The following is a 26,678-nucleotide window of genomic DNA, read 5'->3' as shown; positions in this document are numbered from 1 at the left end:
GCTTTATCTGCCACCTAGGAGAAAGTGAGGACTGCAGATGCTGGAGACCAGAGTTGAAAAATGCGTTGCTGGAAAAACACATTTCTTCAGCCCTCCTGAAGAAGGGCTTACGCCCAAAACATCGATTCTCCTGCTCTTCAGATGCTGCCTGGCCTGCTGTATTTTTCCAGCAATACATTTTTCAACCCTTTATCTGCAACCTGTCTGTGGTGTCCTGACTAATAGTTAATTCTCAAACAACACACATATACACCAGACAGATTACTACTTTTGCTAACACAAATAGAAATCGCTGGGGTAAACTCAGCAAGTCTGGCAGCATCAGTGCACAGAAAGCAGAGTTAAATTTTGACTGTCCTTCAGGGAAGGTAACTGCTCTTCTTACTGGCCGACATGTGACTTCAGGAACACTACAGTGTCGTTAACTCTTAACAGCCCACTGGGCGATTAGGGATGGCCAATAAATGCTGGCCCGGGCAGTGGTGACCACACCCCATGATTGAATAGAAAATGGCCATTGACCGTTCTTCAGAACTCAATTACATTTGCTATTTGGGGCGGGGGGAGCTAGCAAAGCGCAATTCGGCTGTGGGTTTCCATTGTCGTGATAGTGACTACATTATTATATGTACTTCGTTGGGCTGAAGAGTGTTGAGAAGTCCGGCTATCGCGAAAGGCGCTATACAAATGCAAGTCTCTCGTTTCCGAGAGCAATTGGGGAGCGGGGGGGAACCTACGGGCTGTGCCGTTTAAATGTACTTTTGAAATTCCATCAGTTTCCGCAAATTTGTGCGACGCGCTCAGCCTTTTCTGAAAGAGAGACAGAAAACAAAACCTCACCGTGGACAAGGTGTTCCTCTGGCGTCCGGAGGCTCGCCTGTTTCCATGGAAACCGTCTCCAAGGTAAACGGGACGGCCGTTGGTAACCCCGGAAGCAAATCGCAGCCAGCCCCTTCCAACACCCCCAACGATTTTTTTTTGTTAAAGGACAAAGGATGGCGATCGAAGTCGCCGCTCATAAACCCTTTATTTCCCCAGCCCCCCGACCAGACAGCGGGTCCAAAGGCCAGCGGGCCGGCGGACACAGCCACGTGACCTCCGGACAGCTCCCGGCCAATGGGGGCGAGCCACGCTCTGGACGTCGCCGATGGTACATGGAAGGCGACGATTGGCGGAGAGCCGCCGGGGGACGGTTCCGATTGGCGGGCCGCGCTTTGCGTGGGGGGTCGCGATTGGCTGTAGGCTGTCCTGCCCCCCCCTCCCCCTCCTCCGCCAGCTTGATCTCCCCCTATTCCCCCCGCCCCCACCTCCTGAGGTTTTATTGAAGAAACGGCGGCGTGGGGCGGCTCGGCGTGAGGGGACCGACAATCCTTCTGTTCTCTACCGGCGGAATAAACAAAAAGAAGCTATCAGTCAGCGAATGAGATTTGGAGCCCGTACCTAAGGATGAGACAGGCCTGGATTCTCGTGCTAGTGTGCGCGCTTCTGGCGTTCGGTAAGTGGGGAAAGGGCGCGAGCGGCTGGCTTCTAGAATTTTCCTCATTTCCCCTCTGCGTCTCCCCACCCAACCCCGCCGCCATGCGACCCGGGCCCTAACTCTGGATTTGGCGATAGACCCTTTCTCATCTTTGGAAGTTGAGACGGATGTGGTGGCGATGGGAAGGAGCGTGTGTGTGTGTGTGTGTGTGTGTATTTTACTCCCCGTTTGTTTTAGATCTCGTGCGCACAACCTGCACCGATTTCCTCTCACTGACCCCCCCCCCCACAGTCTCTCCCTCCATGCCATCCCCCTCCTCACTGACCCCCCCCACAGTCTCTCCTTCCATGCCATCCCCCTCCTCACTGACCCCCCCCCACAGTCTCTCCTTCCATGCCATCCCCCTCCTCACTGACCCCCCCCACAGTCTCTCCTTCCATGCCATCCCCCTCCTCACTGACCCCCCCCCCACAGTCTCTCCCTCCATGCCATCCCCCTCCTCACTGACCCCCCCACAGTCTCTCCTTCCATGCCATCCCCCTCCTCACTGACCCCCCCCACAGTCTCTCCTTCCATGCCATCCCCCTCCTCACTGACCCCCCCCACAGTCTCTCCCTCCATGCCATCCCCCTCCTCACTGACCCCCCCACAGTCTCTCCTTCCATGCCATCCCCCTCCTCACTGACCCCCCCCCCACAGTCTCTCCTTCCATGCCATCCCCCTCCTCACTGACCCCCCCCCACAGTCTCTCCTTCCATGCCATCCCCCTCCTCACTGACCCCCCCCACAGTCTCTCCTTCCATGCCATCCCCCTCCTCACTGACCCCCCCCACAGTCTCTCCTTCCATGCCATCCCCCTCCTCACTGACCCCCCCCACAGTCTCTCCTTCCATGCCATCCCCCTCCTCACTGACCCCCCCCCCCACAGTCTCTCCTTCCATGCCATCCCCCTCCTCACTGACCCCCCCCACAGTCTCTCCTTCCATGCCATCCCCCTCCTCACTGACCCCCCCCCACAGTCTCTCCTTCCATGCCATCCCCCTCCTCACTGACCCCCCCCCACAGTCTCTCCTTCCATGCCATCCCCCTCCTCACTGACCCCCCCCCACAGTCTCTCCTTCCATGCCATCCCCCTCCTCACTGACCCCCCCCACAGTCTCTCCTTCCATGCCATCCCCCTCCTCACTGACCCCCCCCACAGTCTCTCCTTCCATGCCATCCCCCTCCTCACTGACCCCCCCCACAGTCTCTCCTTCCATGCCATCCCCCTCCTCACTGACCCCCCCCCACAGTCTCTCCCTCCATGCCATCCCCCTCCTCACTGACCCCCCCCACAGTCTCTCCCTCCATGCCATCCCCCTCCTCACTGACCCCCCCACAGTCTCTCCCTCCATGCCATCCCCCTCCTCACTGACCCCCCTCAGTCTCTCCCTCCATGCCATTCCCCTCCTCACTGACCCCCCCCACAGTCTCTCCCTCCATGCCATTCCCCTCCTCACTGACCCCCCTCAGTCTCTCCCTTCATGACATCCCCCTCCTCACTGACCCCCCCCCCCCACACACTCCCTCCATGACATCCCCCCCTCATTGACTCAATGCTCACCCACTCCTCCGCACTGTCCCGATCTCACCAGTCCAATGCTCCTTTTCTTGCTCCTCCTCCTCCTCCCCACCTCGGTCGGCCCTTGACTGAGGGCTGGGCCGAGCCGAGGTTCTTTCACTTTCCGGGCTTATCTCTGTCACACCACGCTGTCAAATTCTGGCTCAGTATTCCCTGTGAGGACCAGACTCTTTCCTCCCCCCTTCTCTTCCAGACGGTGCTCCCAATGCGTTGGCCGGTTGTTTTCTTTGAAACAAGGCGCACGTGAGATCGTGCAAACACTAATGAGGAAAGGTCGTGTTTTTTCTACTACTTACAAAGCAGCGTTTTTTTTTCTTCTTCCACCCCCCCACACACCTTCCAGCTCATGTTCGAGCCGAAGATGAAACAGTCGAGGAAGATCTTGGGAAAAGCAGGGACGGCTCACGCACCGACGATGAAGTTGTTAAAAGGTGCTGCCCTCTATGGGTTTTTGTCTTTCTATATTGTAATTGAACGAGTATTTGAAGGTTCAATCGTATAACTCATATTGAATTTTTGAAATAAAAAGTCAGAAAGGCTGCAAAATTGTGTAGTTCCAAACTGGTCCAGTCTTTCAAAGGACAAACGCAACGTGACCCTATTGCCAGACTGAGATTCCTAGTGGCTCGAATTATTTTCAAAATTGAAAGCAAAATGAGTGGATTATGTTAAATGCTCTTAGTACTTTGAAAGATTGGAGTCTTTATCATGGAAACTGAATGGAAAGACTTCATTATGGAAACAAACTCATGGTTTCGCATTCCTTCTCTGGTACCAAGAGCCCTATGATGTAGCAGTCTCTGGTTTTAAATCTAGAATTATTTCATCTTGCATTGATGTACCATTCACCTTATTTTCACTAGTTTATTGGTGTTTCACTTTCATGTGTTTTTTTTAGTGAAGCTCAACTTGGAGGTGAGCCAGATCTTTGTAACTTTGTAGTCATACAGTTTGGGGTCAGATCCAGGCTCAGTTGGAAGCCATCTATCTGCACCCAGTTTAGAGTTATGGAGATCAACAAGCCTGAGAAAGGCCTTCGGCCCATTATGTCCACACCTGTCAAAAACAACTACCTAACTGTTAACCCCACTTCTTAGCCCATAGCCTTGTATCACAATACATCTAAAGTGTTTCTGCCTCTGAACCTCTTGCTGACAAGAGTTCCACATTTCCACCATCTTCTGGCTGAAAAGATTTTTCCTCTCGTCTCCTTAAGCAATTTGCCCCTTGCCATAAATCTATGCCCTCTGCTTATTGATGTTGCCAAAGGGAAAAGTTTCTCCCTGTCGACTTTATCTATGCCCCTCAATTTTATGCACCTCAATCATGTTCTCCCTTAATCTCCTCCTCTGTAAGGAAAACTGCTCCAAGTCCAACATCTTTCTCCAGAACTGAAACGTCCCAGCCTGGGCAGCCTTCTCTTCACCCTCTTGTGCTATCCCATTCTTTCTACAATCTGGATTGTAGAACTGCACACAATGCTCTATGGCCTAACTGGTGTTTTATACAGTTTCTGTATTTGGTGTTAATAACTTAGTATTGTATAAATTTTAGAATTATTCCCCATACAAAATTTTTAACAAAAGATCTCATGTAAAATATTGACTTTATTGATGTTCTGAATCTAACACCATGTCGACTTTGGTAGGGAGGAAGAAGCTATTCAGTTGGATGGACTGAATCCTGCCCAAGTTAAAGAAATCAGGGAAAAGGCTGAGAAGTTTATGTTTCAAGCAGAGGTTAACAGAATGATGAAGCTGATCATTAATTCATTGTATAAAAACAAGGAAGTAAGTTTTTTTTTAAAGTGTTTTTGTTTCTGAAATTAACTTTCAACTTTCTAGAATTGGTATCCTGTCCCCATGTGGAATTCTAAATTTGGTACTCTTACAGTAGCAAAGTATGCAGACTTTGAAAGCTCAGTTAACATTTTTTCTATTGATTGCATAATCTGTTCATTCTGTCATTCTAGGGTTAAGGGTAAGATTGACAAAACAATGTACTTTTTTTAATACAGTTTTGATGTCAATGAGTAACACTCATCTTGTTGATGGCTGTGGTGTTTTGATATATACTCCACAATAATACCAAATTAGGATTGCTGACATGTAAGGTTGTCAAAGTTAGATACCATCTCCAGTACTGTTTCTTGTGTATTTTATGGTAACTATATTTGACTGCAGGATATTAACTTAATGTTTACTGTTGTCAGATATTTCTCCGTGAACTGATTTCTAATGCTTCTGATGCTCTGGACAAGATCCGGTTGATATCTCTCACAAATGATACTGCACTACATGCCACAGAAGAGATGACCATTAAAATAAAGGTTAAATTTCTTTTAAATTTGATGTAGTGAATGTTGCTGGATTAACTAAGATCACTAATAGACTTTGATCAGGTCAAGCATAGTGACAGCATTTGGTCCGCATGAAATGTAAGATTATAGCTTGTGCTAAACTAATGGGGAAGTTGTCTAGGAGTAGACCATTCAGCACCTCCAAACTGTTCTGTTTTTGGGAGTGGCACAGTGGTTAGCACTACTGCCTAACAGCACCAGAGTCCCAGGTTTGATTCCAGCCTTGGGCAACTGTGCAAACTCAACACAGACGTTTTCCCTGTGTCTGTGTGAGTTTTCCCCGGGTGTTCCGGTTTCCTCCACAATCCAAAGATGTGCAGGTCAGTTGAATTGGCCATGCTAAATTGCCCATAGTGTTAAGTGCATTAGTTTTGGGGGGGGATTACTCTTCAGAGGGTCGGTGTGGACTGGTTGGGCTGAAGGGCCTGTTTCCACACTAGGGAATCTAAATAAAGATCATGGCAAATGTGTCTAAACTCTCTCTACCATTTGGCCCCATTTTCCATAATGTTTTGCTTAACATATCTGATTTAACATATCTAGCATCAACTGCCTTTTGTACCAAGCATCTGTCATTCTTTGTGTGGAATTATGTTTCCCAACATCTCCCCTGAACAGTCTATTTCCTAACAGTACACCCCCTAATTCTAGATGACCCAACTAGAGGAAAAGACAGGGTGGATAAAATTATTTCCACTTTAATACCTTTAAAAAGGTATTAATCAGATCACCTCTTGACTCTTCTAAATATTAGAAAACGGGCCTAACTTGTATAATCACTACTTGTAACTAAAACCCAGCAGACCAGGTATCATTCCTGTGCTGTTTACTTTCTCTACCTGCTTCCACCCCATGCCAAAATTATCCTTACTAATGTGTGGTGTCTAGATCTGCTTACATTGCTCCAAATGGGGTCTAAATTGGGTTTGTGTAACTACTTGTGCATCTTTGTACTTTAGTCCCCTAGGTGTAAAGGCCAGCATATTCTGTTGGATTTCTTGATTATTTTCTGCACTGTTTGTGCCATTTTAAAATTTCTAGATCTGTCTCTTTGGGCGTCCACTGTATTTAACTTTGCTATATAGAAAGTACCCTGGTCTATCCTTTTTAGTCCAAACTGGATAACCTCTCGCCTCCATTGAACTATCTGCCACAATTTTGCCCATTCACTTGCTCTACCAATAGCGCTTTAAAATTTTGCTATTATCTACAATGCTGCTTAACTTTGTCAACAGATTTAGATATGACTTTCTATACCATTAACCCAGTTGATATACATGTGAATAATTGAGGCCCTTAAAACATCCTTTTGGGACACCACTGGTCCTGAGTAACTGAATCGAGAGTGGTGCAGGAAAAGCAGAGCAGTTCAGACAAGAGGAGCAGGACAATGTTTCAGGCAAAAGCCTTTCATCAGGAATTTGAGTACTTAACCATTATATCTACTTTCTGTGGCAGGCCACTCAATTGATTTCCCAGCCATATGAGTAATTTGCCCTCCAGTTGTATGATTCTACCTTTGAAACCATTTTCATGGGATCATGTAAACAATTTCCATAGATATTCCCCTGTCCACTACCTTAGTCACCTTAGTATTTACGTGAGGCATATTACAAATTGTACTGCAAGTAATATACAATTTTTACGCACCTGGCCAATGGAGAGCATAGAGCTGATTAGAATGGGGTGATTGTTAGAAAATCTTGTAAAGTTGCTAATAGAGTAAATTTTGTTCTTAATTCTGAATGCAATGTCAATAAAGCTTTGCTTGGAAAATCTATACTTTCTTTCTCCCCAGGCTGACAAAGAGAAGAACATGTTGCATGTCATGGATACAGGCATTGGAATGACAAAGGATGAGCTGATTAAAAACCTTGGCACAATTGCAAAGTCTGGAACAAGTGAATTCTTAAATAAGCTGACAGAGATGCAAAGTGATGATCAATCTACCTCTGAGTTGATTGGTCAGTTTGGAGTTGGATTTTACTCTGCTTTCTTGGTGGCAGATAAGGTTATTGTAACATCAAAGCACAACAATGGTACACAGCACATCTGGGAATCTGACTCCAACGAGTTCTCTATCATAGAGGATCCACGAGGAAATACCTTAGGACGTGGTACTACTATTTCGTAAGTTTATAAGCTTGGATTCTTTCAGTATGTAGTTCCTCAAATGGCCTGGGCTTGGAAACAGCGTTCTTTTGATCTGAAATTATCCAAGTATGAACCAGCTGGCAATGTAACTACTATTGCTGGCCAATGCAACAATCATAATGGATTTGTACAACTTGCTGCTATAAAGTGTTGATTGTTGAATTACTAAATTGTGGAGTTATCTAACTTCGTGTTCTGTTGACCTTATTTAGATTAGTATTAAAGGAAGAGGCATCTGACTACCTTGAACTGGACACCATCAAAAATCTTGTAAAGAAATACTCTCAATTTATCAACTTCCCTATCTATATCTGGAGCAGCAAGGTAATTTGGTAGCAAATTTGAACAGATACAGTAAACTCATCTAAATTCTAAATTTTAATAAGCCTATCTTAATAGACAGAAACTGTAGAAGAACCAATGGATGAGGAAGAAACAAAGGAAAAAGAAGAAACTGATGATGAGGCAGCAGTTGAAGAGGAAGAAGAAGAAAAGAAGGCTAAAACTAAGAAAGTATGAATGTTTTTAGCCATTTAAATTTGTTCACAAAATCAGAATTGGTTGAGGCAGGATGCTTGTTGGGATATGGATAGTGGTTGTTGCCAGAGATCAGGTTGAGGTTTTGCTAAGTAATAACTTGGGAGATGGAGTTATAACTTTTGTCACCTTAGCCATGGATGACTGTTGGCTTAACCTGAGGGTCACCATACCTCAGGGATGGGGTTGAGGAGGAGGGCCATGCATAACGTCAGGTGATGAGGGAGTTGAACCTGTGCTGGTATCTCACTGTATTGCAAACTAGCTGTTTACCCAACTGGAAGGTTGTAGTAGACTTGGGGTTGATGGCAGACTTGCCAAATGATTGGATCACTCTTAACCTGGGCTATCAAGATGACTAATCTTCTTTCAAGTGACCATAATCTTCAATGGTTGATCTGAAGCTGGATCAACCACTAGAAAACCATGATAACAAGAGAACATTTTTGGATCAAAGCATGTTAACAGTTGGAGCTCAAGCTTAAGGGTTCTAAATACTAGGTCCTGTGGTTCTATTTTCCAGGGTTGACTTGATTCTTAATTTTTATGCAGGTTGAGAAAACAGTCTGGGATTGGGAGCTGATGAATGATATCAAACCAATCTGGCAAAGACCAAGTAAAGAAATAGAAGATGAAGAATATACAGCTTTTTACAAGACCTTCTCAAAGGTAATTTTTCTAGAATCTGCGCTCCTAATTTTGTTACAAACTTTGACAGCACTTAAGCTACACAAAGTGACTGTTCTGGTAACCACTACCTAACCAGTTCATTGTGAAGGGCCATATTGCATTTTAAATGTTTGTTGCTGATGTTCTGGACTGTGATCAGACTGTAGCAAGAATGAAACAAAATTGTGGAAGTGGTTTGAAATATTAAATGTACCATCCCATGAATTGACTTATTTCGTTTCTGTTCAGGATTCTGATGAACCATTAGCTCATATCCACTTCACTGCTGAAGGAGAAGTCACGTTCAAGTCTATCTTATTTGTGCCTAAAACTGCACCCCGTGGTTTATTTGATGAATATGGATCAAAGAAATCAGACTTCATTAAGGTATGCTACTCTTTTTAAGAAAAGTTAGACTTGAATTGCTATAGCATGTTTTCATAATACATGTGGTTCAAGTATTTACATCTCCTTAATTTATGCATTAATATTAGTGTATTGTCTTGATTTTGGTCTAGTTTTCACTCTTAATCTAATGACTTCTGCTTGCAGCTATTTGTTCGTAGAGTGTTCATCACAGATGATTTCCATGACATGATGCCAAAGTATTTGAATTTCATAAAGGGTGTGGTAAGTAGTCATTAAATGACACTTCTAATAGATTAGAGTTAGAATCCTACAGTGCAGAAACAGTCCCAATAAGTCCACACTGACCCTCTGAGGAGCAACCCAATCCTACCAACCCACCATCCCACACTTACCACTGACTAATACAGACCTACACATCCCTGAACACTGGGCAATTAGGTATGGCCAATTTGCCTAAACTGCATATGTTTGGCCTGTGGGGGCACTTGAATGAAAACCCACACAGACATTGGGATAATGTGCAAACTCCCCGGAGATGCCAGAGGTTGGAATTGAACATGGGACCCTGGTGCTGAGGCAGCAGTGCTAACCACTGAGCCACCATGTCACCCCAAATTACTGGTTCAAGAGTTTATTGTACTTTATCTGAAAACTAATGTTCACCATTGCCTGCTGAGACTAAATAAATTACATTGTTGTTAATAACTAACTGAATTTTAAATTGATGTATATTCAGGTGACCATGAACGAGTAATAGCTATAGGACATCCATTTCCTTGACCCTACCCCAGCATAAAATCATTGATCTGTCCAAAGCCACTTCCTTTGTACCAGCTTATAAAAATCTATCCACTTCCTAAATTTGTGATCTAGTTTCCAAAATGCAACGTATGGAAATAGAATTCCAGATAGTCTTGTATTTTCTGAAAGTTCCTTTTGCATCATTCCAAATGAGTCGTTATTCTGTAACTTTCCCTAGATACAGATGTCTCCACTAATGGAAACTTTTCTACCCTGTCAAGTCCTTTGCAAATTTTTTTTTGTATTGATAAACAATACTTTTTTTTCTTAAATGTATAAAGGCCTAGCTTGTTCAACCTTTAAGTTAACCCATTATCATCCCAGGAAATGTCGTGATTTTTTTAAACTATCTCCCATGTCAATATACATTTGACTACATTACCAAAAACTGTACACTGTTCTTTGTGGCATCGTTCTGCTCTGGAGTTATAGCTGAAAACAGGAAGTTCTTACTATTTCTTTGTGGGCTTAGTATTTTCCCAATAACAGATGTTAAACAATTTGACCTATAGTTTCCTGCTTTTGTCTCACTGTCCTCGAACAGAGTTGTCACACTAGTGATTATCCAAATTGGTTGGAAATCTTCCAAATCCAGTAAGGTCTAATTTAGACCAATGACTGTGTACAATCTCTGTAACCACTTCCTTTCAAAACCCCTGGATGCAGGCCATCAGATGTTGATGATCTATCTGCCTTTAGTTCCATTTATTTGTCAATACTTTATTTCCAGTTTTTGATTTTTGTCTATGGTATGTTCATACCATGAAGGCTAATGCAAAATATTGGCTTAAATTATTTGGAATTCTGAATTCTAACACACCTAGTTTCTCCTACTACATTGTGATTTGCTTTTTTAATTTTGTCCCACTCCTTAATTGCCTTTACTATCCACAAATGGCTTTCCTCCTCCAGTCTCATTAGACTCGAATGATTTGAGTATGAAATATGTGCCACTGACCTTTCACTTACTCTGTGTCTTCTTCCCAGCCTGCATTTTCAAACTAGTGTCTTCATACCTCTGTAATAGACTCTTACTTGATGGCATTGGTTTGAGACCCAATTGCTCTTCCTCAAATAGACTTTGAAGTCCTGCCATGTGATTGCTATCTCAAAAACAATACTTAATGTATTTTTGGGTAGATTATGAAACATGCATTTTAAAAAGTAACACCCATGAAGCACAACACAAATTTTTCTTTCATACTGATTTTTACCATAATTTGTCTTGTCAATACGTAGATTAAAGTCACCTATGACAGTGAGACCTGTAGATGTCTTGCACCAATGACTTGTTTCCCTTGTCCTTAATTTCCATAAATTGATCCCACAATGCTATCTATCTATTGCACCTATATCATTGCTGGACTGATACTGTTAATAATAGTACTCCCATTTTTGCCTATTCCTCCAGACAGTAAATACCTCTTAATTTTGAGTTCCTAGTGCTGATTACCACCTTGCAACTGTCACTATGTATATCAATGTACTCCATGAATTCCCAAACAGGCAAAACTGTTAAATCCAGATGCTTAAACACTTGTGGCAGTATGAAACATAGTCAATGTGCATGTGAGGCATGTTTGGAATTACTAACTGGAGTTTTTCAGTATACTAGTTTTGATCAAGTGGAGTCTAATCCTTTTAACTGCTCTTGATATTTTAATTATGGAAGTTATTTCAACACTTGATCTGCTCTCTTTTTTCTCTCACCCCAACAGGTGGATTCTGATGATCTACCTCTGAATGTGTCCCGTGAGACTTTGCAACAGCACAAATTGTTGAAGGTAATGTATTCATTGCCTTGATCTTAAGCTGAAGTGCTCCTGATTTCCATTCCCTTATGTCACTTGAAGTATGGTGACCCTTTGGGTTAAACCACCCACCAGCTGCATGTCTATTGTCTAGAGAAAATTTGAGGGGTCTTTTGGGACTTTTTTTGAACCACTCCCCTTGTGCTTCAGATGTTTAAGGTTGAATGTTTCTTACCTAATTTTAGCTTTTAAGTATAATAAATGCTTTAAAGCACCACCCATCAGCACTTGAATAGATTCAATTCTCTACAGTGTGGAAACAGGCCCTTAGGCCCAACAAGTCCACACCGATCTTCCAAAGAGAAACCTACCCAAACCCATTCCCCTACCTTATGTTTAACCCTGACTAACGCACTTAACACTGAGCAATTTAGCATGGCCAATTCACCTGACATCCACATCTTTGGATTGTGGGAGGAAACTGGAGCACCCAGAGGAAACCCATGCAGATAGAGTACAAACTCCACAGACAGGTGGAAATCAAACCCAGGACCTTGATGTGAGGCAGCAGTGCTAACCACTGAGCCACCATGTCACCCTAATGCAAACATTTGCATTATTCTCAAACCTAACTAATTCTCGTTCCCTCTTTCTCCCCCTCTCTGTAGGTTATTAGAAAGAAGCTTGTACGCAAAACTCTAGATATGATCAAGAAGATTGCAGAGGAGAAGTACGAAGATGAATTCTGGAAGGAATTTGGAACTAATATTAAGCTAGGTGTAATTGAGGATCACTCCAACAGAACACGTTTGGCCAAATTACTACGTTTCCAGTCCTCTAACCATGAAACCAAGCGGACCAGCTTAGAGCAGTACTTAGAAAGGATGAAGGAGAAGCAAGACAAGATATACTTCATGGCTGGATCAAGCCGAAAAGAGGTGCGAGTGTTAACATTGAGAAAGTTTTAAATGAACAGTAGGTGTGCTAAAAGTAATACTTACCATGTGAATAATACTACAGTACTTTGCTGTGCAAAATGGAGTCTTGACTCAAACTGTACTATGTAAACAACTTTTTTAACAGGTTGAATCTTCTCCTTTTGTTGAACGACTACTGAAGAAGGGTTATGAGGTTCTATATCTGACAGAACCGGTTGATGAATACTGCATCCAAGCTTTGCCTGAATTTGATGGAAAGCGATTCCAGAATGTTGCAAAAGAAGGGCTAAAATTTGATGAAAGTGAAAAGGCTAAAGAGAAACATGAAGCAATGGAGAAAGAGTATGAGCCACTCTTAACCTGGCTAAAGGACAAAGCACTAAAAGATAAGGTATGTGACTGACACACACTTTTAAGGTAGCAAGCTCATTCACATTTTTACCTGGGTGTGAGGATGCTTCAATCTTGTTGCAGCAGCAAAAATAAACTTTAAATGTCATCTGAAGTAATAGGTAAACCTTGTAAATTTCTACTCTATTGTAGAATCTTAGCAAGAAAAGGCTATTTCCAAAGAACAGGTTACTTCTAAATGCCAAGTGGTAAATGAAGACAGAATTGAATGCAAATGGAACCATATAGTGACAATTAAAAAACTTGATTTAATATACTTTGTATTTTTGGAAGGACACTTATGTCCACTAATAAAAAGCTGAAAGGAAATTTTAAACTTTTTTTTTCCTTTTTTTTTTAAGATTGAGAAGGCTGTGCTGTCCCAGCGTCTCACAGATTCTCCTAGTGCACTTGTGGCCAGCCAGTATGGATGGTCTGGTAATATGGAAAGAATAATGAAGGCACAAGCTTACCAGACTGGAAAAGATATTTCAACAAAGTAAGTTGTTTTTATTTTAAACAGTAACATCCAATGTTGCTGGTATTGGGTCAGAATATCTAAGAGCCTAAATCTAAATTTGGTTTATGGTTTGATGCAGGGCACTTATTAGAATTCCAATTTTGTTGCTTAACAATCCAGTGCACATTATGCACTTGCAATTTTTTCATACCAGCCCTTATTTTTAAATCTGTGGACTATTTTAACAGCTTTTGTTAGTACAGGGAGGAATGACTAAGATTTGACTAGTATCTTTCATAATACTAATTAGTTTATGAACTCTTCCAGTTACTATTCTAGTCAAAAGAAGACATTTGAAGTAAATCCAAGACATCCTTTGATAAAAGAGATGCTGAAACGAGTTAAGGTAAATTTTTTTATAATTTGGAAAAACCATATTAAAGATGGTCCAGTTGTTACAATTCTTCAGATGAAGTGGGTTGTAATATGCTAATTTGATTTTGTGCTTTACTGGGATAAAGGGAGTTTGTTAGATTTGGGTTTGTGTCCACTTGTTACAGACCAATTAAATGGTTCTTCAGTAAGACCACAAGACGTAGGAGTGGAAGTAAGGCCATTCGGCCCATCGAGTCCACTCCTCCATTCAATCATGGCTGGGCATTTCAACTCCACTTACCCGCATCCTCCCTGTAGCCCTTAATTCCTCATGACATCAAGAACCTATCAATCTCTGCCTTGAAGACATTTAGCATCCCAGCCTCCACTGCACCCTGCAGCAATGAATTCCACAGATCCACCACACTGGCTGAAGAAATGTCTCCACATCTCTGTTCTGAATTGACCCCCTCTAATTCTAAGGCTGTGTTCACAGGTCCTAGTCTCCTCGCCTTGTACAGTAATTGCTAACAGTATCTTGGTAAACAAGTTTAAAAAAAGACTATTTACTATTGGTACTGGGCAAGTCAGGCAGAAGCAGTGTAAATCTATTAGCACACTATGCATGTGCAACAATTTGCACTGTTGACTGAGATGCACTATAGTCTTCATTTTTCATCCATTTTGTAAAAACTATCCTGAGGCTTTGTTCTAATGTGAAACTTTGTTTCCTTCAGGAAAATGAGGATGACCAGACTGCCACAGACCTTGCTGTGGTATTATTAGAGACTGCCACATTACGTTCTGGTTATCAATTACCAGACACAAAGGCATACGGTGATAGAATTGAAAGAATGCTTCGTCTAAGCATGAACATTGATCTCACTGAACAGGTATAGCATTGTGTTGGCTAAACCTTTTAAATTCTCTTTCTGTAAAACCTTCAGTTGGGTCACCCTTTTTCAGGGTGGAAGAACCTAACTGATCGTATTGTGGAATTGAAATTATTTGAATTGCATTCTAGTTACTGAAATTATTCATTTTTTAGGTTGAAGAATATGAAGAGATTTCTGAAGAGGCTGAAGAACAAGATGAGAAAGAAGATGCAGAAGATGTTGCTGCTGATGATGATGATGATGATGATGAAGCAGAAGAAAAACAGACTGAGGTGGGTTTTCAACATCTTTTTAAGGCTACTGCTTTGTTATGCAAAGTGACAAGAATTTAGGTTCAGTTTCCATATCAAAGGTTACTGGTTAACTGAAGTCCTGCCACCTCAAACTTGCTCAGTTAAATTCATCACCACTTGTCTCTCAGCCATGCCTGTTTTTGGGGTTTTAGTTTAACTGGCTGGATGGCCTGTGATGCATGAGAACAGCCCTCTGTTATGGTCAGATTTTGACTTTTACACATGTACAATAATGCAAAGACGACTTGCTAAATCAGTTAAATGTTTCTTTCCTCTTCCAGGATTCCACAGATGTAAAAGATGAATTGTAAGGAATTTGAAGACTGCAATTTTACACTGGGGAGGTGTAATATACAGCGATGAGACCATTGAACAGGATGAACAAACAATTCATTTATCCCTATTAAAGGTCTGGGAGGGCAAAAGTTTTGTATGTTACTTTCCTTCAAGTGAAATGACTGTAAATTTGTAATATTTAAAAATTACTTGTGAAACTTGTTGTGTAAACCATAAAACTTTTCCACAAAATTTGTTAAAGCTTGTTTTTGATATTAAGTTGGTCATTCAATGAAATCCATTTAGAAACTGAATTGCTGTGTAAAATGTTTCAATCTCTATCAATTCAGCCTGCAAGATCCTAGATATAGGATTTGCAGACTTGGCACTCAACTCTACTAAATTGATGTTTAGATGGTAAGGTGTCAAGAATGACTCTGAAGTGCTAAGTCACAGCCCACCAAGTTTCCTCATTTTGATTTAAATTTTCTATTGTTTACTTGCACTGTAAAATGTGCTTTTGCCTCAAATTCTGGTTTAAAACTTAAATCCCCAGATATTTTATAGCTAAATTGTTAATTTGACTTCTTATTCCAAACATTCACCCTTGAACCTGACAGCAGACATAGTGGCAATAGCTTGTTGAGATTTCTTAACCCTTAAGGAACCAATGAAAAATTCTCTACCAAGTGCTAATAATCCAGTATGTAGGAGCTAGTACTTGAATATGAAATGAACATTTTTATTTGTAACTTACAAACCTTGACAAATATGGGTTCAACGAATGTTGAATAGCTATGCTAGTGTAACAATGAAATTGAAAATTTTCAATTAACAAATTACTCATGTTCATCTGGTATTTAACAATTTCCTTCAGAATAATTGCATTGCAAGAAAAGACCATGCTGTACTGTCTTAGTCAAGTCTGCAGAGTTTAGACTAACTCACTTGATTTTTATAACCAGCTGTACCACTGGTCTAATGTGGTTTTTTTTTGCAGATTACACCAAAAGTTAACCTTGCCCACACTGGTCACACCTTGGTGAAAGAATTGTTCAACTTGCCTTCTTTCCCTACAGAACAGCTCATGACAAAGTAGACAAAACTTAAATGATACTTGACATCAAGTTCTTAAAACTGTGGAACTTAAATTTTTTTTTCACTTCAATGTTGTTCAGAGTTGTGAGTTTGCACTTGGTTTTTCAGACCCAGCAGTTCTGTTCTAAGCTCACCTGGTTTAGGTGGAATGTCTGGTATACTCTAAAGAAGAAAAAGTTAGATGAGGTTAGTTGTAATAGTAATGACAATACTATATGATAACAGAAGTACTAGTATATCAAACTACAAATCCATGCACCAATGCCAAGAATTGAGACTAGAGTACTGATCTGCTGTATACCAGGATGTTGATCATAACACTGTTCCTAGTTACTATTAATAAACATTCCCTGTAGCAGATGTACTGAGAATAGTAGTTTTAAGAAAACATTTAAAATATAAAATGTAATTTATGTAATTATTCTGTTGCTTGGTGATGAGCACATTTTCACAAGAATTTTGCAAGCCTCTGATCACCCACTAGCGCACTAGCTTCTGGATTCAAACTTTTTTTACATGTATATATTCCTAGTACATAACATGCTGCAGAATTTTGAATTCAATATCCTAGTTTATTTGCATGTAACTCTTGGAAGCTCTGTAAAATGCACCAGAAAGTCATTTACTAATCACTGCTTCAACTCCCCTGCAATGCTGAACCATCTGGAACTGCAGATTACATTAGCAAAGTTAATTTGCAACTTAATTCATCACTGCATTGTCAAATATGAAAATGAGCTTTTCCAACATTGTTTAATATTGTTTGGACAAGTTCAGTAATTGTCTTAAATACACCAAATAATTAAAATGATTGGAGTTCTAGTTTCTCTCTCCCACGATTTGGCATTTTTAAAATTACTACAGAATCTGAACCAACCAGTCCAACTGAAGATGTCAGGTTGACTTATTTTCTAAACCATAAGCATGATCAAATACATACTAGAACTTACATTAAGAGTATAAGAAATTAAGTGCATACATAGTAGACTGTAGTAGAATTTAACAGGGGGAAAGAACAAGACCAGAAGAAGAAATTTGATCAGCATATGCTGCCATTTACACTTGTTGGTTAAGTGTAGTGATAATTGAAATGCACAGATGACTCTTGCGTGTCAGGGAAGGAACTCTTTATTCAACTTGCCTTCCATAAGTGCACTTCCTAGATTGGGGTTCACCACCATTTCTCTGCAGTGGCTGAAATAAGATTATATAACTTACTCCTCAACATAGTACTAATAAGCAATAGTCCCTCAAAGCTGCAAAGTTTCATGCAAATCACATGTCAGCCTTTTTAAATTAGTTTGCATAGTCATGAATTTAAATCACTTATGCACTGCCAAAAATATTTCCTGGCATGTTAATGGAAAGCAAAAAATGATTCTGTTGTAAACAAAGTCAAATTGTTGACCAACCCCTTTTGAATGAGACAATATCCAGGGACATAGGATACCTATCACAAGGAATTCCTGTAATAATCCACCTGGGAACTGAATTGTAGCCCAGAGGTGGGGACACTACTACTGCACCACATGAGCCCTCAACTTCCTCACCATGGTTATTTCAATCAACATGTTCAGCATAGATGACCAATGTCCCTTCTAATTTGCATTTTCACACAGTTACTCTAATGCTCTGCATTCAGTGATCAGCATAAAACAATGTTTGGATTTCTGAATTCAAATATTACCGCCATGTACAAGCCTCAGGGCCCAACAGGCAGCCATTTGGAGAATTACTGATTATGATGCAGGTGGGGCTTAGATTGGACATAGGTACCTCTAGCAAGTGGGACTTGAACCCAAGCCTCCTGGCTCAGAAGTTGGCTTGTATCCTAGCCCCAACCGTTTTCAGTTGCTTCATTAATGAACATCTTTGCATGACAATATTAGAAGTGGGAATATTCACTGATGACTGGACCACTTGTAGCTCATCAGATACCTAAGCAGTCTGCATATGCAGAAAGACCTGGGCAAGATTCAAGCTTTGGTCTGTGACAGAATTCACGCCACATATATATGTCAGGCAATGACCATCTCATATAAGACAGAATCTATACCATATGAATTACATCAACTCAAGAAGGCAGTTCATCACCTTTCAAATGTGATTAGGGCTGTAATGGCCGACTATTTATCAGAAAACAAAATTAATAATTTCTCACCAGATCTGGTCTGTAGTACCTGTGTACTACCTCTGCTCCTGCAAACATCGCTAGAAGGCTTGACCCCAACATCTTCAGATAATGAGACCACGATACCCCTGCTGGCATTTTTATTTGCTACTTCACAGCACTGTTAATAAAACATTCAAACATCCAATGATGAATCACTACAACACTACCAAAGTAAATTGGATACAGAACTGGCTTGGTCATAGATAACAAAATAGCAATGAAAGGATATTCTTCTGACTAGGTATCTAACCAGCAATGTTCTACAGAATAACAGCAGGTATCCCTGTTGCTTGTAATGAATATTTAGTGTTCTGGAGATCTGATTAGTATTTTTGAGGCTTTTAAAAATTATTTTTATTCATTTGTGGCATATGGCCATTGCTGGCTCACCAGCATTTATCGCCTGTCCCTAGTTACCATTGAGAAAGTGGTGGTGAGCTGCGTTCTTGAACTGCTGCAGTCCACCTGCTGTGGATTGACTCTCAATGCCCTTAGGGAAGGAATTCTAGGATTTTGTTTCAGTAACAATGAAGGAACGGCAATACATTTCTTGCAGATGGCAGTGTTCCCATGTAATCTGCTGCCCTTGTCCTAGATGGAAGTGGTCGTGGGTTTGGCAGGCATTGTCAGAGGATCTTGGTCAATTTCTGTGGCACATCTTATAGATATCACTCTGCTTCCAAGCATCAATGGAGAAGGAAATGGATGCTTGTGGATGTGGTGTCAATCGAGCAGGCTGCATTGTCATGTGTGGTTAGATTAGATTAGATTAGATTACTTACAGTGTGGAAACAGGCCCTTCGGCCCAACAAGTCCACACCGACCTGCCGAAGCGCAACCCACCCATACCCCTACATTTACCCCTTGCCTAACACTGCGGGCAATTTAGCATGGCCAATTCACCTGATCCGCACATCTTTGGACTGTGGGAGGAAACCGGAGCACCCGGAGGAAACCCACGCAGACACGGGGAGAACGTGCAAACTCCACACAGTCAGTCGCCTGAGTTGGGAATTGAACCCGGGTCTCAGGCGCTGTGAGACAGCAGTGCTAACCACTGTGCCACCGTGCCGCCCACCGTGGTGTGAAGCTTGTGTGTTGTTGGCACATAGGGAATATTCCATCACACTCATGACTTGTGTCTCATAGGTGAAAAACAGGCTTTGCTGAGTCAGGTGGTGTGTTATCGCCAATGTTTTCCTAGCCTCTGGCCTATTCTTGTAGCCACTGTATTTATATGGTGAGTCTAGTTAAGTTTCTGGTCATCCCCAGAATATTGGTAGTGGGTGATTCAATAATGGTGACACAATTAAATATCAAGGGGCAGTGGTTAGATCGTCTCTTATTGGTGATCGTCATAACCTGACATTTGTGTGTCATGATTGTTACTTACCACTTGTCAGCCCAAGCCAGACTTGATTTATTATGATCACATTTACCTAGGTATAGTGAAAAGTTTTGTTTTCCGTGTAATACAGGCAAAACATACCACATAAAGATCATAGTGTGATTGAACAGAGTGAGGAATATGCAGTTATGGCTGCAAAGGTGTACAAAAAGGACAATCAACATTAGATTGAAATTTAAATTCCATTCAGAAATTTAATGACATCGGGCAATAAGCTGTTTTTGAACTTGTTGCTATGTATAGAGTCATAGAGATGTACAGCATGGAAACAGACCCTTCGGCCCAACCCGTCCATGCTGACGAGATATCCTAACCCAATCTATGTTCAAGCTTTTCTATCTTCTGCCTGACGGAATAGGTCAGAAGAGATTATAACCGGGGTGGATCTTTGATGGTGTGGAAAGGCAGCCAACATCAATGAGAAGTGTAAGTGCAGACCATGGATGGAAGGTTGGCTTGCATGATGGACTGGGCTGTGTTCACAACTCTGTAGTTTCTTATGATCCTGTGCAGAGCAGTTGCCATACGAGGCTGTAATGAATCCAGATATAATGCTTTTTATGGTGCATCTGTAAAAGTTGGTGAGAGTCCGTGTGGACATGCCAAATTTCCTTAGCCTCCTAAGGAAAGGGAGGCATTGTTGTGTCTTCTGGACTGTCTCATTAACGTGGGTGGTGCAGGACAGATTGTTGGTGATTGTCAGAGCTAGGAACTTGATGTTACCAACCATCTCCACCTCAGCTCTTGATGTAGATAGGCATGTGCCCTCCACTTTGCTTCCTGAAGTCGATGATCAGCTTTTTAGTTTTGCTGTCCAGATCTTGTTTTTCATTCTGAAAGGCATTATGTGTTGGTGCAGGCTTGGTGGGCTGTAGGGCCTGTTCCTGTGCTATTCTTTGTAAGTGTCAACAGTTCTCAAAAAAATTATGTTTGGTTGCTACACAAGAATCATCATTTAGTGTGCATTTTTGATTGCTGAGGCATTTAAAAACCCAATGTGCAGTAAAAGGCAACTGTAAACCTGCAGTAGATAATCTACCAGTTTCTTGAAGTTAACTCAACATGTCTTGATGCATTATACATTTTAAACCACAAATTTGCATACCTTTCTGAACAGTATTGAACTACTTCATATGGACTGCAGCAGCTGATCAGCACTTTCTCAACAATTAGGAATGGACAGCAAATCCAGGGCTTTGCCAGTTTTGCTCATACTTCATGATATAAAAATAATATAAATGTCAAGAGTTTTAATTGTTATTCTAGCTTCCAGTAAAATTTGAATCTATTATACTGAGCCCCAATGTGTATACTGGAACAGATTTCAGAATCTTCAGATTGGGTGCTAAACAAAAGCATATTATTTTCTTTTTACTTTTCACTCAATGCTGTAAACCATTGGAATTCACTATCTAAAATGGCTATAGATGCTCAGTCGTTGAGTATTTTTAAGGCTGAAATGGATAGATTATGGATTTCTATCAGAATGAAAGATTTGGCAGAAAGGCAGAGTGGATGTCAGTACTCAATCATGAATTAAACTTCTGAATGCCAGTGTAGTCAGGAGCTCCTGCTGATGAAATCAGATTACAGTTGGCTGCTTTCTCAATTTTTTTTTACAAATACTTGGTTATATATGTCCTATAGGGAACTGATACATCAGCAATGTAGCTGTGATTATAGCAAGAAGTTTTTCTGTATGGGCAATTGCACAACTTCTTAAGCAAAATGTTAACTTAGAGTAAGAAAAACAAATGTCACAAAGCTGGTCCCTATTTTTCTAAAAACTGTTCCTTTTCTCAAGGATACTGTCTTTGATTTTTTTTCAGAGAGGTCATCATAAACAACGCCCGGCTAGTTTGATACAGAGATGAAAAAGGATGTTGAAAGGCCTTTTGTTTATATGTAAACAGATGAGACTTCAAGCCAAAGTGGTCATGTTTTAGTAGTAACCTGTATAATGAAAGGGAGTGGCCAGCTCACCAGCTGAGCAGTTCAGTCTAGAACAAGTTAGAAGTTCAAGAGTGAGCTGCGTGGAAACAGGTTACGAATCTCTCTCTCTCTCCTTCTAACTTCAACTTGTGAGCATTTGTTCCATTTTTACTGTTTTTTAAAGGGGGTTTGCTAATTGGGATTTTTGTGTATACTCAGAACAGCATAATTAAGTCTAGTTTAGAGAGACTGAGTTCTGTAGGAGCTCTTTATTCGGTTCTTTGGGTTTCATTGTGTGATCTTGTGAATACATTTTTTTCTGTTTTAAAACAACCTAGCTAACTTACTTTGGGTAATTTTCACTGTACACTTACCGAAACAAATTGCAAAGTTATGATCTGGGCAGCCTGCTTAAGAGTGTTTTGAGTGGTCTGGCCTAGTCCATAACACAAGAAAATAAACTTATTTTTCAATTTTTAAATTTGTTTTAAAAATTCACTTGGGATTTTTGTATTTGTTGGAACCTTCTGAATGCAGAAGATGCTATTATTTGGGTCTAAGCAACAAATTAACTGGGATTGGCATAGCATTTTTCCAATATTCAGGCCATATTTCACAGCTGTCAGCTGCCTGTAAGCTCATGAATATTTTGTGCGTTTGTTTTCAGATTTGTGTTAACTAGTCTGTATTTTTCACAAAGCCTCCCTGACTTGCTGAGTATTGACAACATCTGCAATGGTTGTGCTTTATTTAGAAAAAGATGTACAGACTGGTTAGGCCAAACAGTCTGTTCATATTAGATAAGATTAGATTCCTCACAGTGTGGAAACACGCCCTTCAGTCCAACCAGTCCACACCGACCCTCCGAAGGGTAACCCACTGAGACCCATTCCCCTCTAACTAACGAACCTAACCCTATGGGCAACTTAGCATGGCCAATTCATCTGACCTGCACATCTTTGGACTGTGGGAGGAAACCGGAGCACCCGGAGGAAACCCATACAGACACGGGGAGAATGTGCAAACTCCACACAGACAGTCGCCAGAGGCTGGAATCGAACCTGGAACCCTGGAGCTGTGAGGCAACAGTGCTAATCACTGAGCCACTGTGCTGCACTATAATATAAAACTTTTATGAACCAAGGCACTCAGGTCACTGGGTTTCTGATATGGCAGGTGATACTGTGGCCATGGAGTGTGTGTTGTAAATTTACCACAATGGTATTTGGGCTACAAGGGTTAGATTACACTGAGAGAACATATCCGTGGTATGGTGGCATTGCGGTTAGCTCTGCTGCCCCACAGTGCCAGGGATGAAAAATATGTTGCTGGAAAAGCACAGCAGGTCAGACAGCATCCAGGGAGCAGGAGAATTGTCGTTTCGGGCATAAGCCCTTCTTCAGATTCCTGACCTGCTGTGCTTTTCCAGCAACACACTTTTCAGTTCTGATCTCCAGCATCTACAGTCCTCACTTTCTCACAGTGTCAGGGACCCTGGTTCGATTTCAGCCTTAGGTGACTGTCTATGCAGAGTTCGTACGTTCTCCCTCTGTGTATGTGGTTTCTGCTGCATGCCTCCAGTTTACTCCCGGACATTAGGTGGATTGGCTATGTTAAATTGCCCATAATGCCCAGGTAAGTGAAGGCTATCGAAAAGTGCGGTACTGGAAAAGCACAGTCGGTCAGGCAGCATCAGAGGAGGAGAATCAACGTTTCAGGAAATAAGCCCTTCATCAGGAATGAGGCTTGTAGGCCAAGGGTTTCTGGCAACCGACTCAACACAGACGACCACTACAAACATACCGACTCCCACAGCTACCTGGCCTACACCTCCTGCCACCCCGACTCCTGTAAAAATACTATCCCTTATTCCCAATTCCTCTGTCTCCACCGCATCCGCTTCCAGGAGGACCAGTTCCACAATAGAACATCCCAAATGGCTTCCTCCTTCAAAGAACACAATTTCCCCTCCCACATGGTCAACAATACCCTCCAGCACATCTCCTCCTCTTCCTGCTCCTCCGCCCGTGAAGCTCAACCTTCCAATCACAAGGACAGAACTTCCCTCGGTCCTCACCTTCCACCCCACCAACTTCCAGATATATCATATCATCCTCTGCCATTTAAAAGTAGACCTCACCACAAGAGATATACTACCCTCCTGTCAGAGTAATGTGCCCAATAAATTAGAGATCACAAAGCACAGTTCGAAGTGAAATCGACAAACAGTTTATTAGTACGGCGATATCATGGAAGAGAAACTGACTAAGCTGAAACTATCTGCCCAGGCAGTCAAGAATTTCTCTTCCCAGAGCTGAAGATGTGACCAGATTTTATTATAATGGTGTACAATAAGGCTAATTAGAAATGGGGAAAATACAACATATCTGGAAATGGAGTAATCTAGTTATAATGATGCTAACTTAGTTATCGGAGGAATGTCATGATTCTCTTGCCAAAGCAACATTCTGACAGTATCGATGGTTCCGGAGGTTTCATTCCTCTTTGCAGGTAAGTGCTAATGTCTCCTCTGAAGTGGTGAGGTGTTTCCATTGTCTTGTCCTGGGAGCAATGCTCTTACTGGTGCCTTTCTGTCTGACCAGCTCTTTGTGTGGCTTTGGTACTGCTAGGTTGTGAAACTGCCCTTGGGGCTTTGGGATAGCTGTGGTGCTCTGTCATTGTTAGTGGGTACTTGAAGTGTATTCCCTTGTCTGAGAGTATGGTCTAGTTTTGCTTGTCAGCTTGCTTGGTCCCTTGCTGAGGCACTCTGTGTGTTTTAGTACATTTTAGCCAATTTTGCTTTTGTTGGCCTATTATGGGTTGGCAGATCTTTTCTCACATCTTCTCGCCTTTATCTGCATTTCGGAGAGACCATTCCCTTCACAACTCCCTTGTCAGGTCCCCCACCAACCCAAAACTAAACTAGCACCTTCCCCTGCCACCGCAAGAAGTGCAAGACCTGTGCCCACACCTACCACCTCATCTCTGTCCAAGGCCTCAAAGGATCGTTTCACATCTGACAGAAATTTGCCTGTACTTGTACATGTCATATTTCATCTACCTATCGTATTGCCGCCCCGCCCTGTATCTCTCAGCCCCCTCGGCCCACAAGTCTCACTTCTAATGAAGGGCTTGTGCCCAAAATGTTGATTCTCCTGCTCCTTGGATGCTGCCTGACTGGCTGTGCTTTTCTAGCACCACATTCTTCGACTCCGATCTCCAGCATCTGCAGTCCTCACTTTTTCCAGGTATGTGAAGTCTGGGTGGATTAGCCATAAGAAATTCAGGGTTGCAAGGATGGGGTGGATGCTCTACGGAGGATCAGTGTGAACTTGATGGGCCAAATGGCCTGCTTCCATATTGTAAGGATTCTATGATTTATGAATTCAGGTGTCTATAATTTATAAAAAAGGTTAAAACTGACTTGACCAAGGTTTCAAAACATTAAAAGGGAACAGATAGGATAGTTAAGATAAACTATTTCCGCCAGTTGAAGAGCTTACGACTATGGTCATAGCCAAAAACACCTTTCAAGACTGAAACAAGTAAACACACGTTAAAAATTAGAAATATTTGGATCTCTCTTCCACAAATTCATTGTACATCAGATTGCTATCGACAAATATTAAATGACATGTGGGCAAAGGGAGACAAGATTACACAAGATACACAGCCCAGAAAGAAGCCAATATTTTACTGTATTTGTATTCCATCATTTATGATTGTCACATCATTTAAATATCAGCCTCACCCTCCATTCCCTTCTGCCTCGCACAGTCGTCAGATGTCCCCTTAAATGCATCATTACTACTTGTGTCAACCATTCCTTGTGATGAAGGGCTTATGCTCGAAACGTCGAATTCTCTATTCCTGAGATGCTGCCTGGCCTGCTGTGCTTTGACCAGCAACACATTTGCAGCCGCATTCCTTGTAGGAGCGAGTTCTACATCCTCACTACCGTCTGGGTGAAGAGACTTTCACAGTCAGAGTCGGTGGGCTTGTGTGTCCACAATGATCACCAAGCATCTACTCTAATCCCATTTTGCCCACACTTGGCATGCTGTAGCATTTCAACTGCTCATTCAAATACATAAGTGTCTTTCGGATTCTCACCTCTACCTTTGTTTTAGGTAGTGAGTTCCAGATGATTTTCTACCACCCCTCGCCCCAAAACCACTTGCTCTTTACCTTAAAACGATGTTCACCACCCTCGCGGGTTCTCCCCTATCTACCTATGTAACTTTGTGGCTGTTGAACCACCACTCGTCGACCAGCCCGAAGAAGTCGAACCGAGGAGACCATAGTTCCCACGGAGTGCTCTGCCTGTACAGTTTGAGTGGAGGCGGACAGCACTTACCGGCTCCCAGTCGTCCCGACCTTTCCGCCTCCAGCCCGTTGTCGGGGAATGGAAGATGGTGCTTCTCTGACAACCGTCCCTCCTGCCGCAACGGAGCAACGACGTTCGTTCCGCCCTTCAAAACACCGCGTCCGGCGACCGTTTCCTCCGCTCATTAACCACAACATGCTTCCAAAACAACCACCAAAATAAAATGCGTTACCAGTAAGGGCCGTTTCCCCCCACATTCCCTGACCATATTCTCCCCTAGACTCCAAACGGCCTGCAACAGAAACCGTTAGGGATGGAACACCCGGCTCAGAATTCGCCAAGTGTAGTGGGGGGGGTGTGAGACAGACATGAGA

At 42.1% G+C, this 26,678-nt stretch overlaps 2 protein-coding genes across 4 annotated transcripts; one reads left to right on the top strand and one right to left on the bottom strand.

Annotated features, from left to right (window-relative positions):
- Nucleotides 1-1,304: 1,304 nt before the first annotated feature.
- Nucleotides 1,305-15,618, top strand: hsp90b1 (heat shock protein 90, beta (grp94), member 1). Its single transcript, XM_060839661.1, has 18 exons — nucleotides 1,305-1,495; nucleotides 3,442-3,529; nucleotides 4,747-4,888; nucleotides 5,311-5,427; nucleotides 7,256-7,587; nucleotides 7,824-7,935; nucleotides 8,011-8,124; nucleotides 8,701-8,817; nucleotides 9,067-9,204; nucleotides 9,370-9,447; nucleotides 11,706-11,771; nucleotides 12,407-12,676; nucleotides 12,822-13,067; nucleotides 13,429-13,565; nucleotides 13,854-13,932; nucleotides 14,639-14,794; nucleotides 14,950-15,069; nucleotides 15,372-15,618. Exons 1-18 carry the CDS (start codon nucleotides 1,447-1,449, stop codon nucleotides 15,399-15,401), a joined length of 2,391 nt encoding a protein of 796 aa, XP_060695644.1. The 5' UTR covers nucleotides 1,305-1,446; the 3' UTR covers nucleotides 15,402-15,618.
- Nucleotides 15,619-16,087: 469 nt separating this feature from the next.
- LOC132824864 (ubiquinol-cytochrome-c reductase complex assembly factor 6) lies at nucleotides 16,088-26,610 on the bottom strand. 3 transcript variants are annotated; one of them, XM_060839664.1, is made up of 3 exons: nucleotides 26,335-26,610; nucleotides 18,626-18,755; nucleotides 16,088-16,626 (listed from the first exon to the last, which is right to left on the bottom strand). In XM_060839664.1, the coding sequence occupies exons 2-3, from the start codon at nucleotides 18,731-18,733 to the stop codon at nucleotides 16,531-16,533; spliced, it is 204 nt and encodes a 67-aa protein (XP_060695647.1). In that variant the 5' UTR covers nucleotides 18,734-18,755; nucleotides 26,335-26,610; the 3' UTR covers nucleotides 16,088-16,530. The 3 variants fall into 3 exon arrangements, with proteins under 3 accessions (XP_060695647.1, XP_060695648.1, XP_060695649.1); XM_060839665.1 differs by lacking the exon at nucleotides 26,335-26,610 and adding an exon at nucleotides 26,166-26,284; XM_060839666.1 differs by lacking the exon at nucleotides 26,335-26,610 and adding an exon at nucleotides 21,151-21,222.
- Between the last annotated feature and the right edge of the window lie 68 nt (nucleotides 26,611-26,678).

Source organism: Hemiscyllium ocellatum, chromosome 19, assembly GCF_020745735.1.
Source record: "Hemiscyllium ocellatum isolate sHemOce1 chromosome 19, sHemOce1.pat.X.cur, whole genome shotgun sequence".
In the NCBI taxonomy this organism is placed as follows: Eukaryota; Metazoa; Chordata; class Chondrichthyes; order Orectolobiformes; family Hemiscylliidae; genus Hemiscyllium; species Hemiscyllium ocellatum.
Note: the sequence above shows the minus strand (reverse complement) of the source record. Positions and strands in the feature narration are given on the sequence as shown.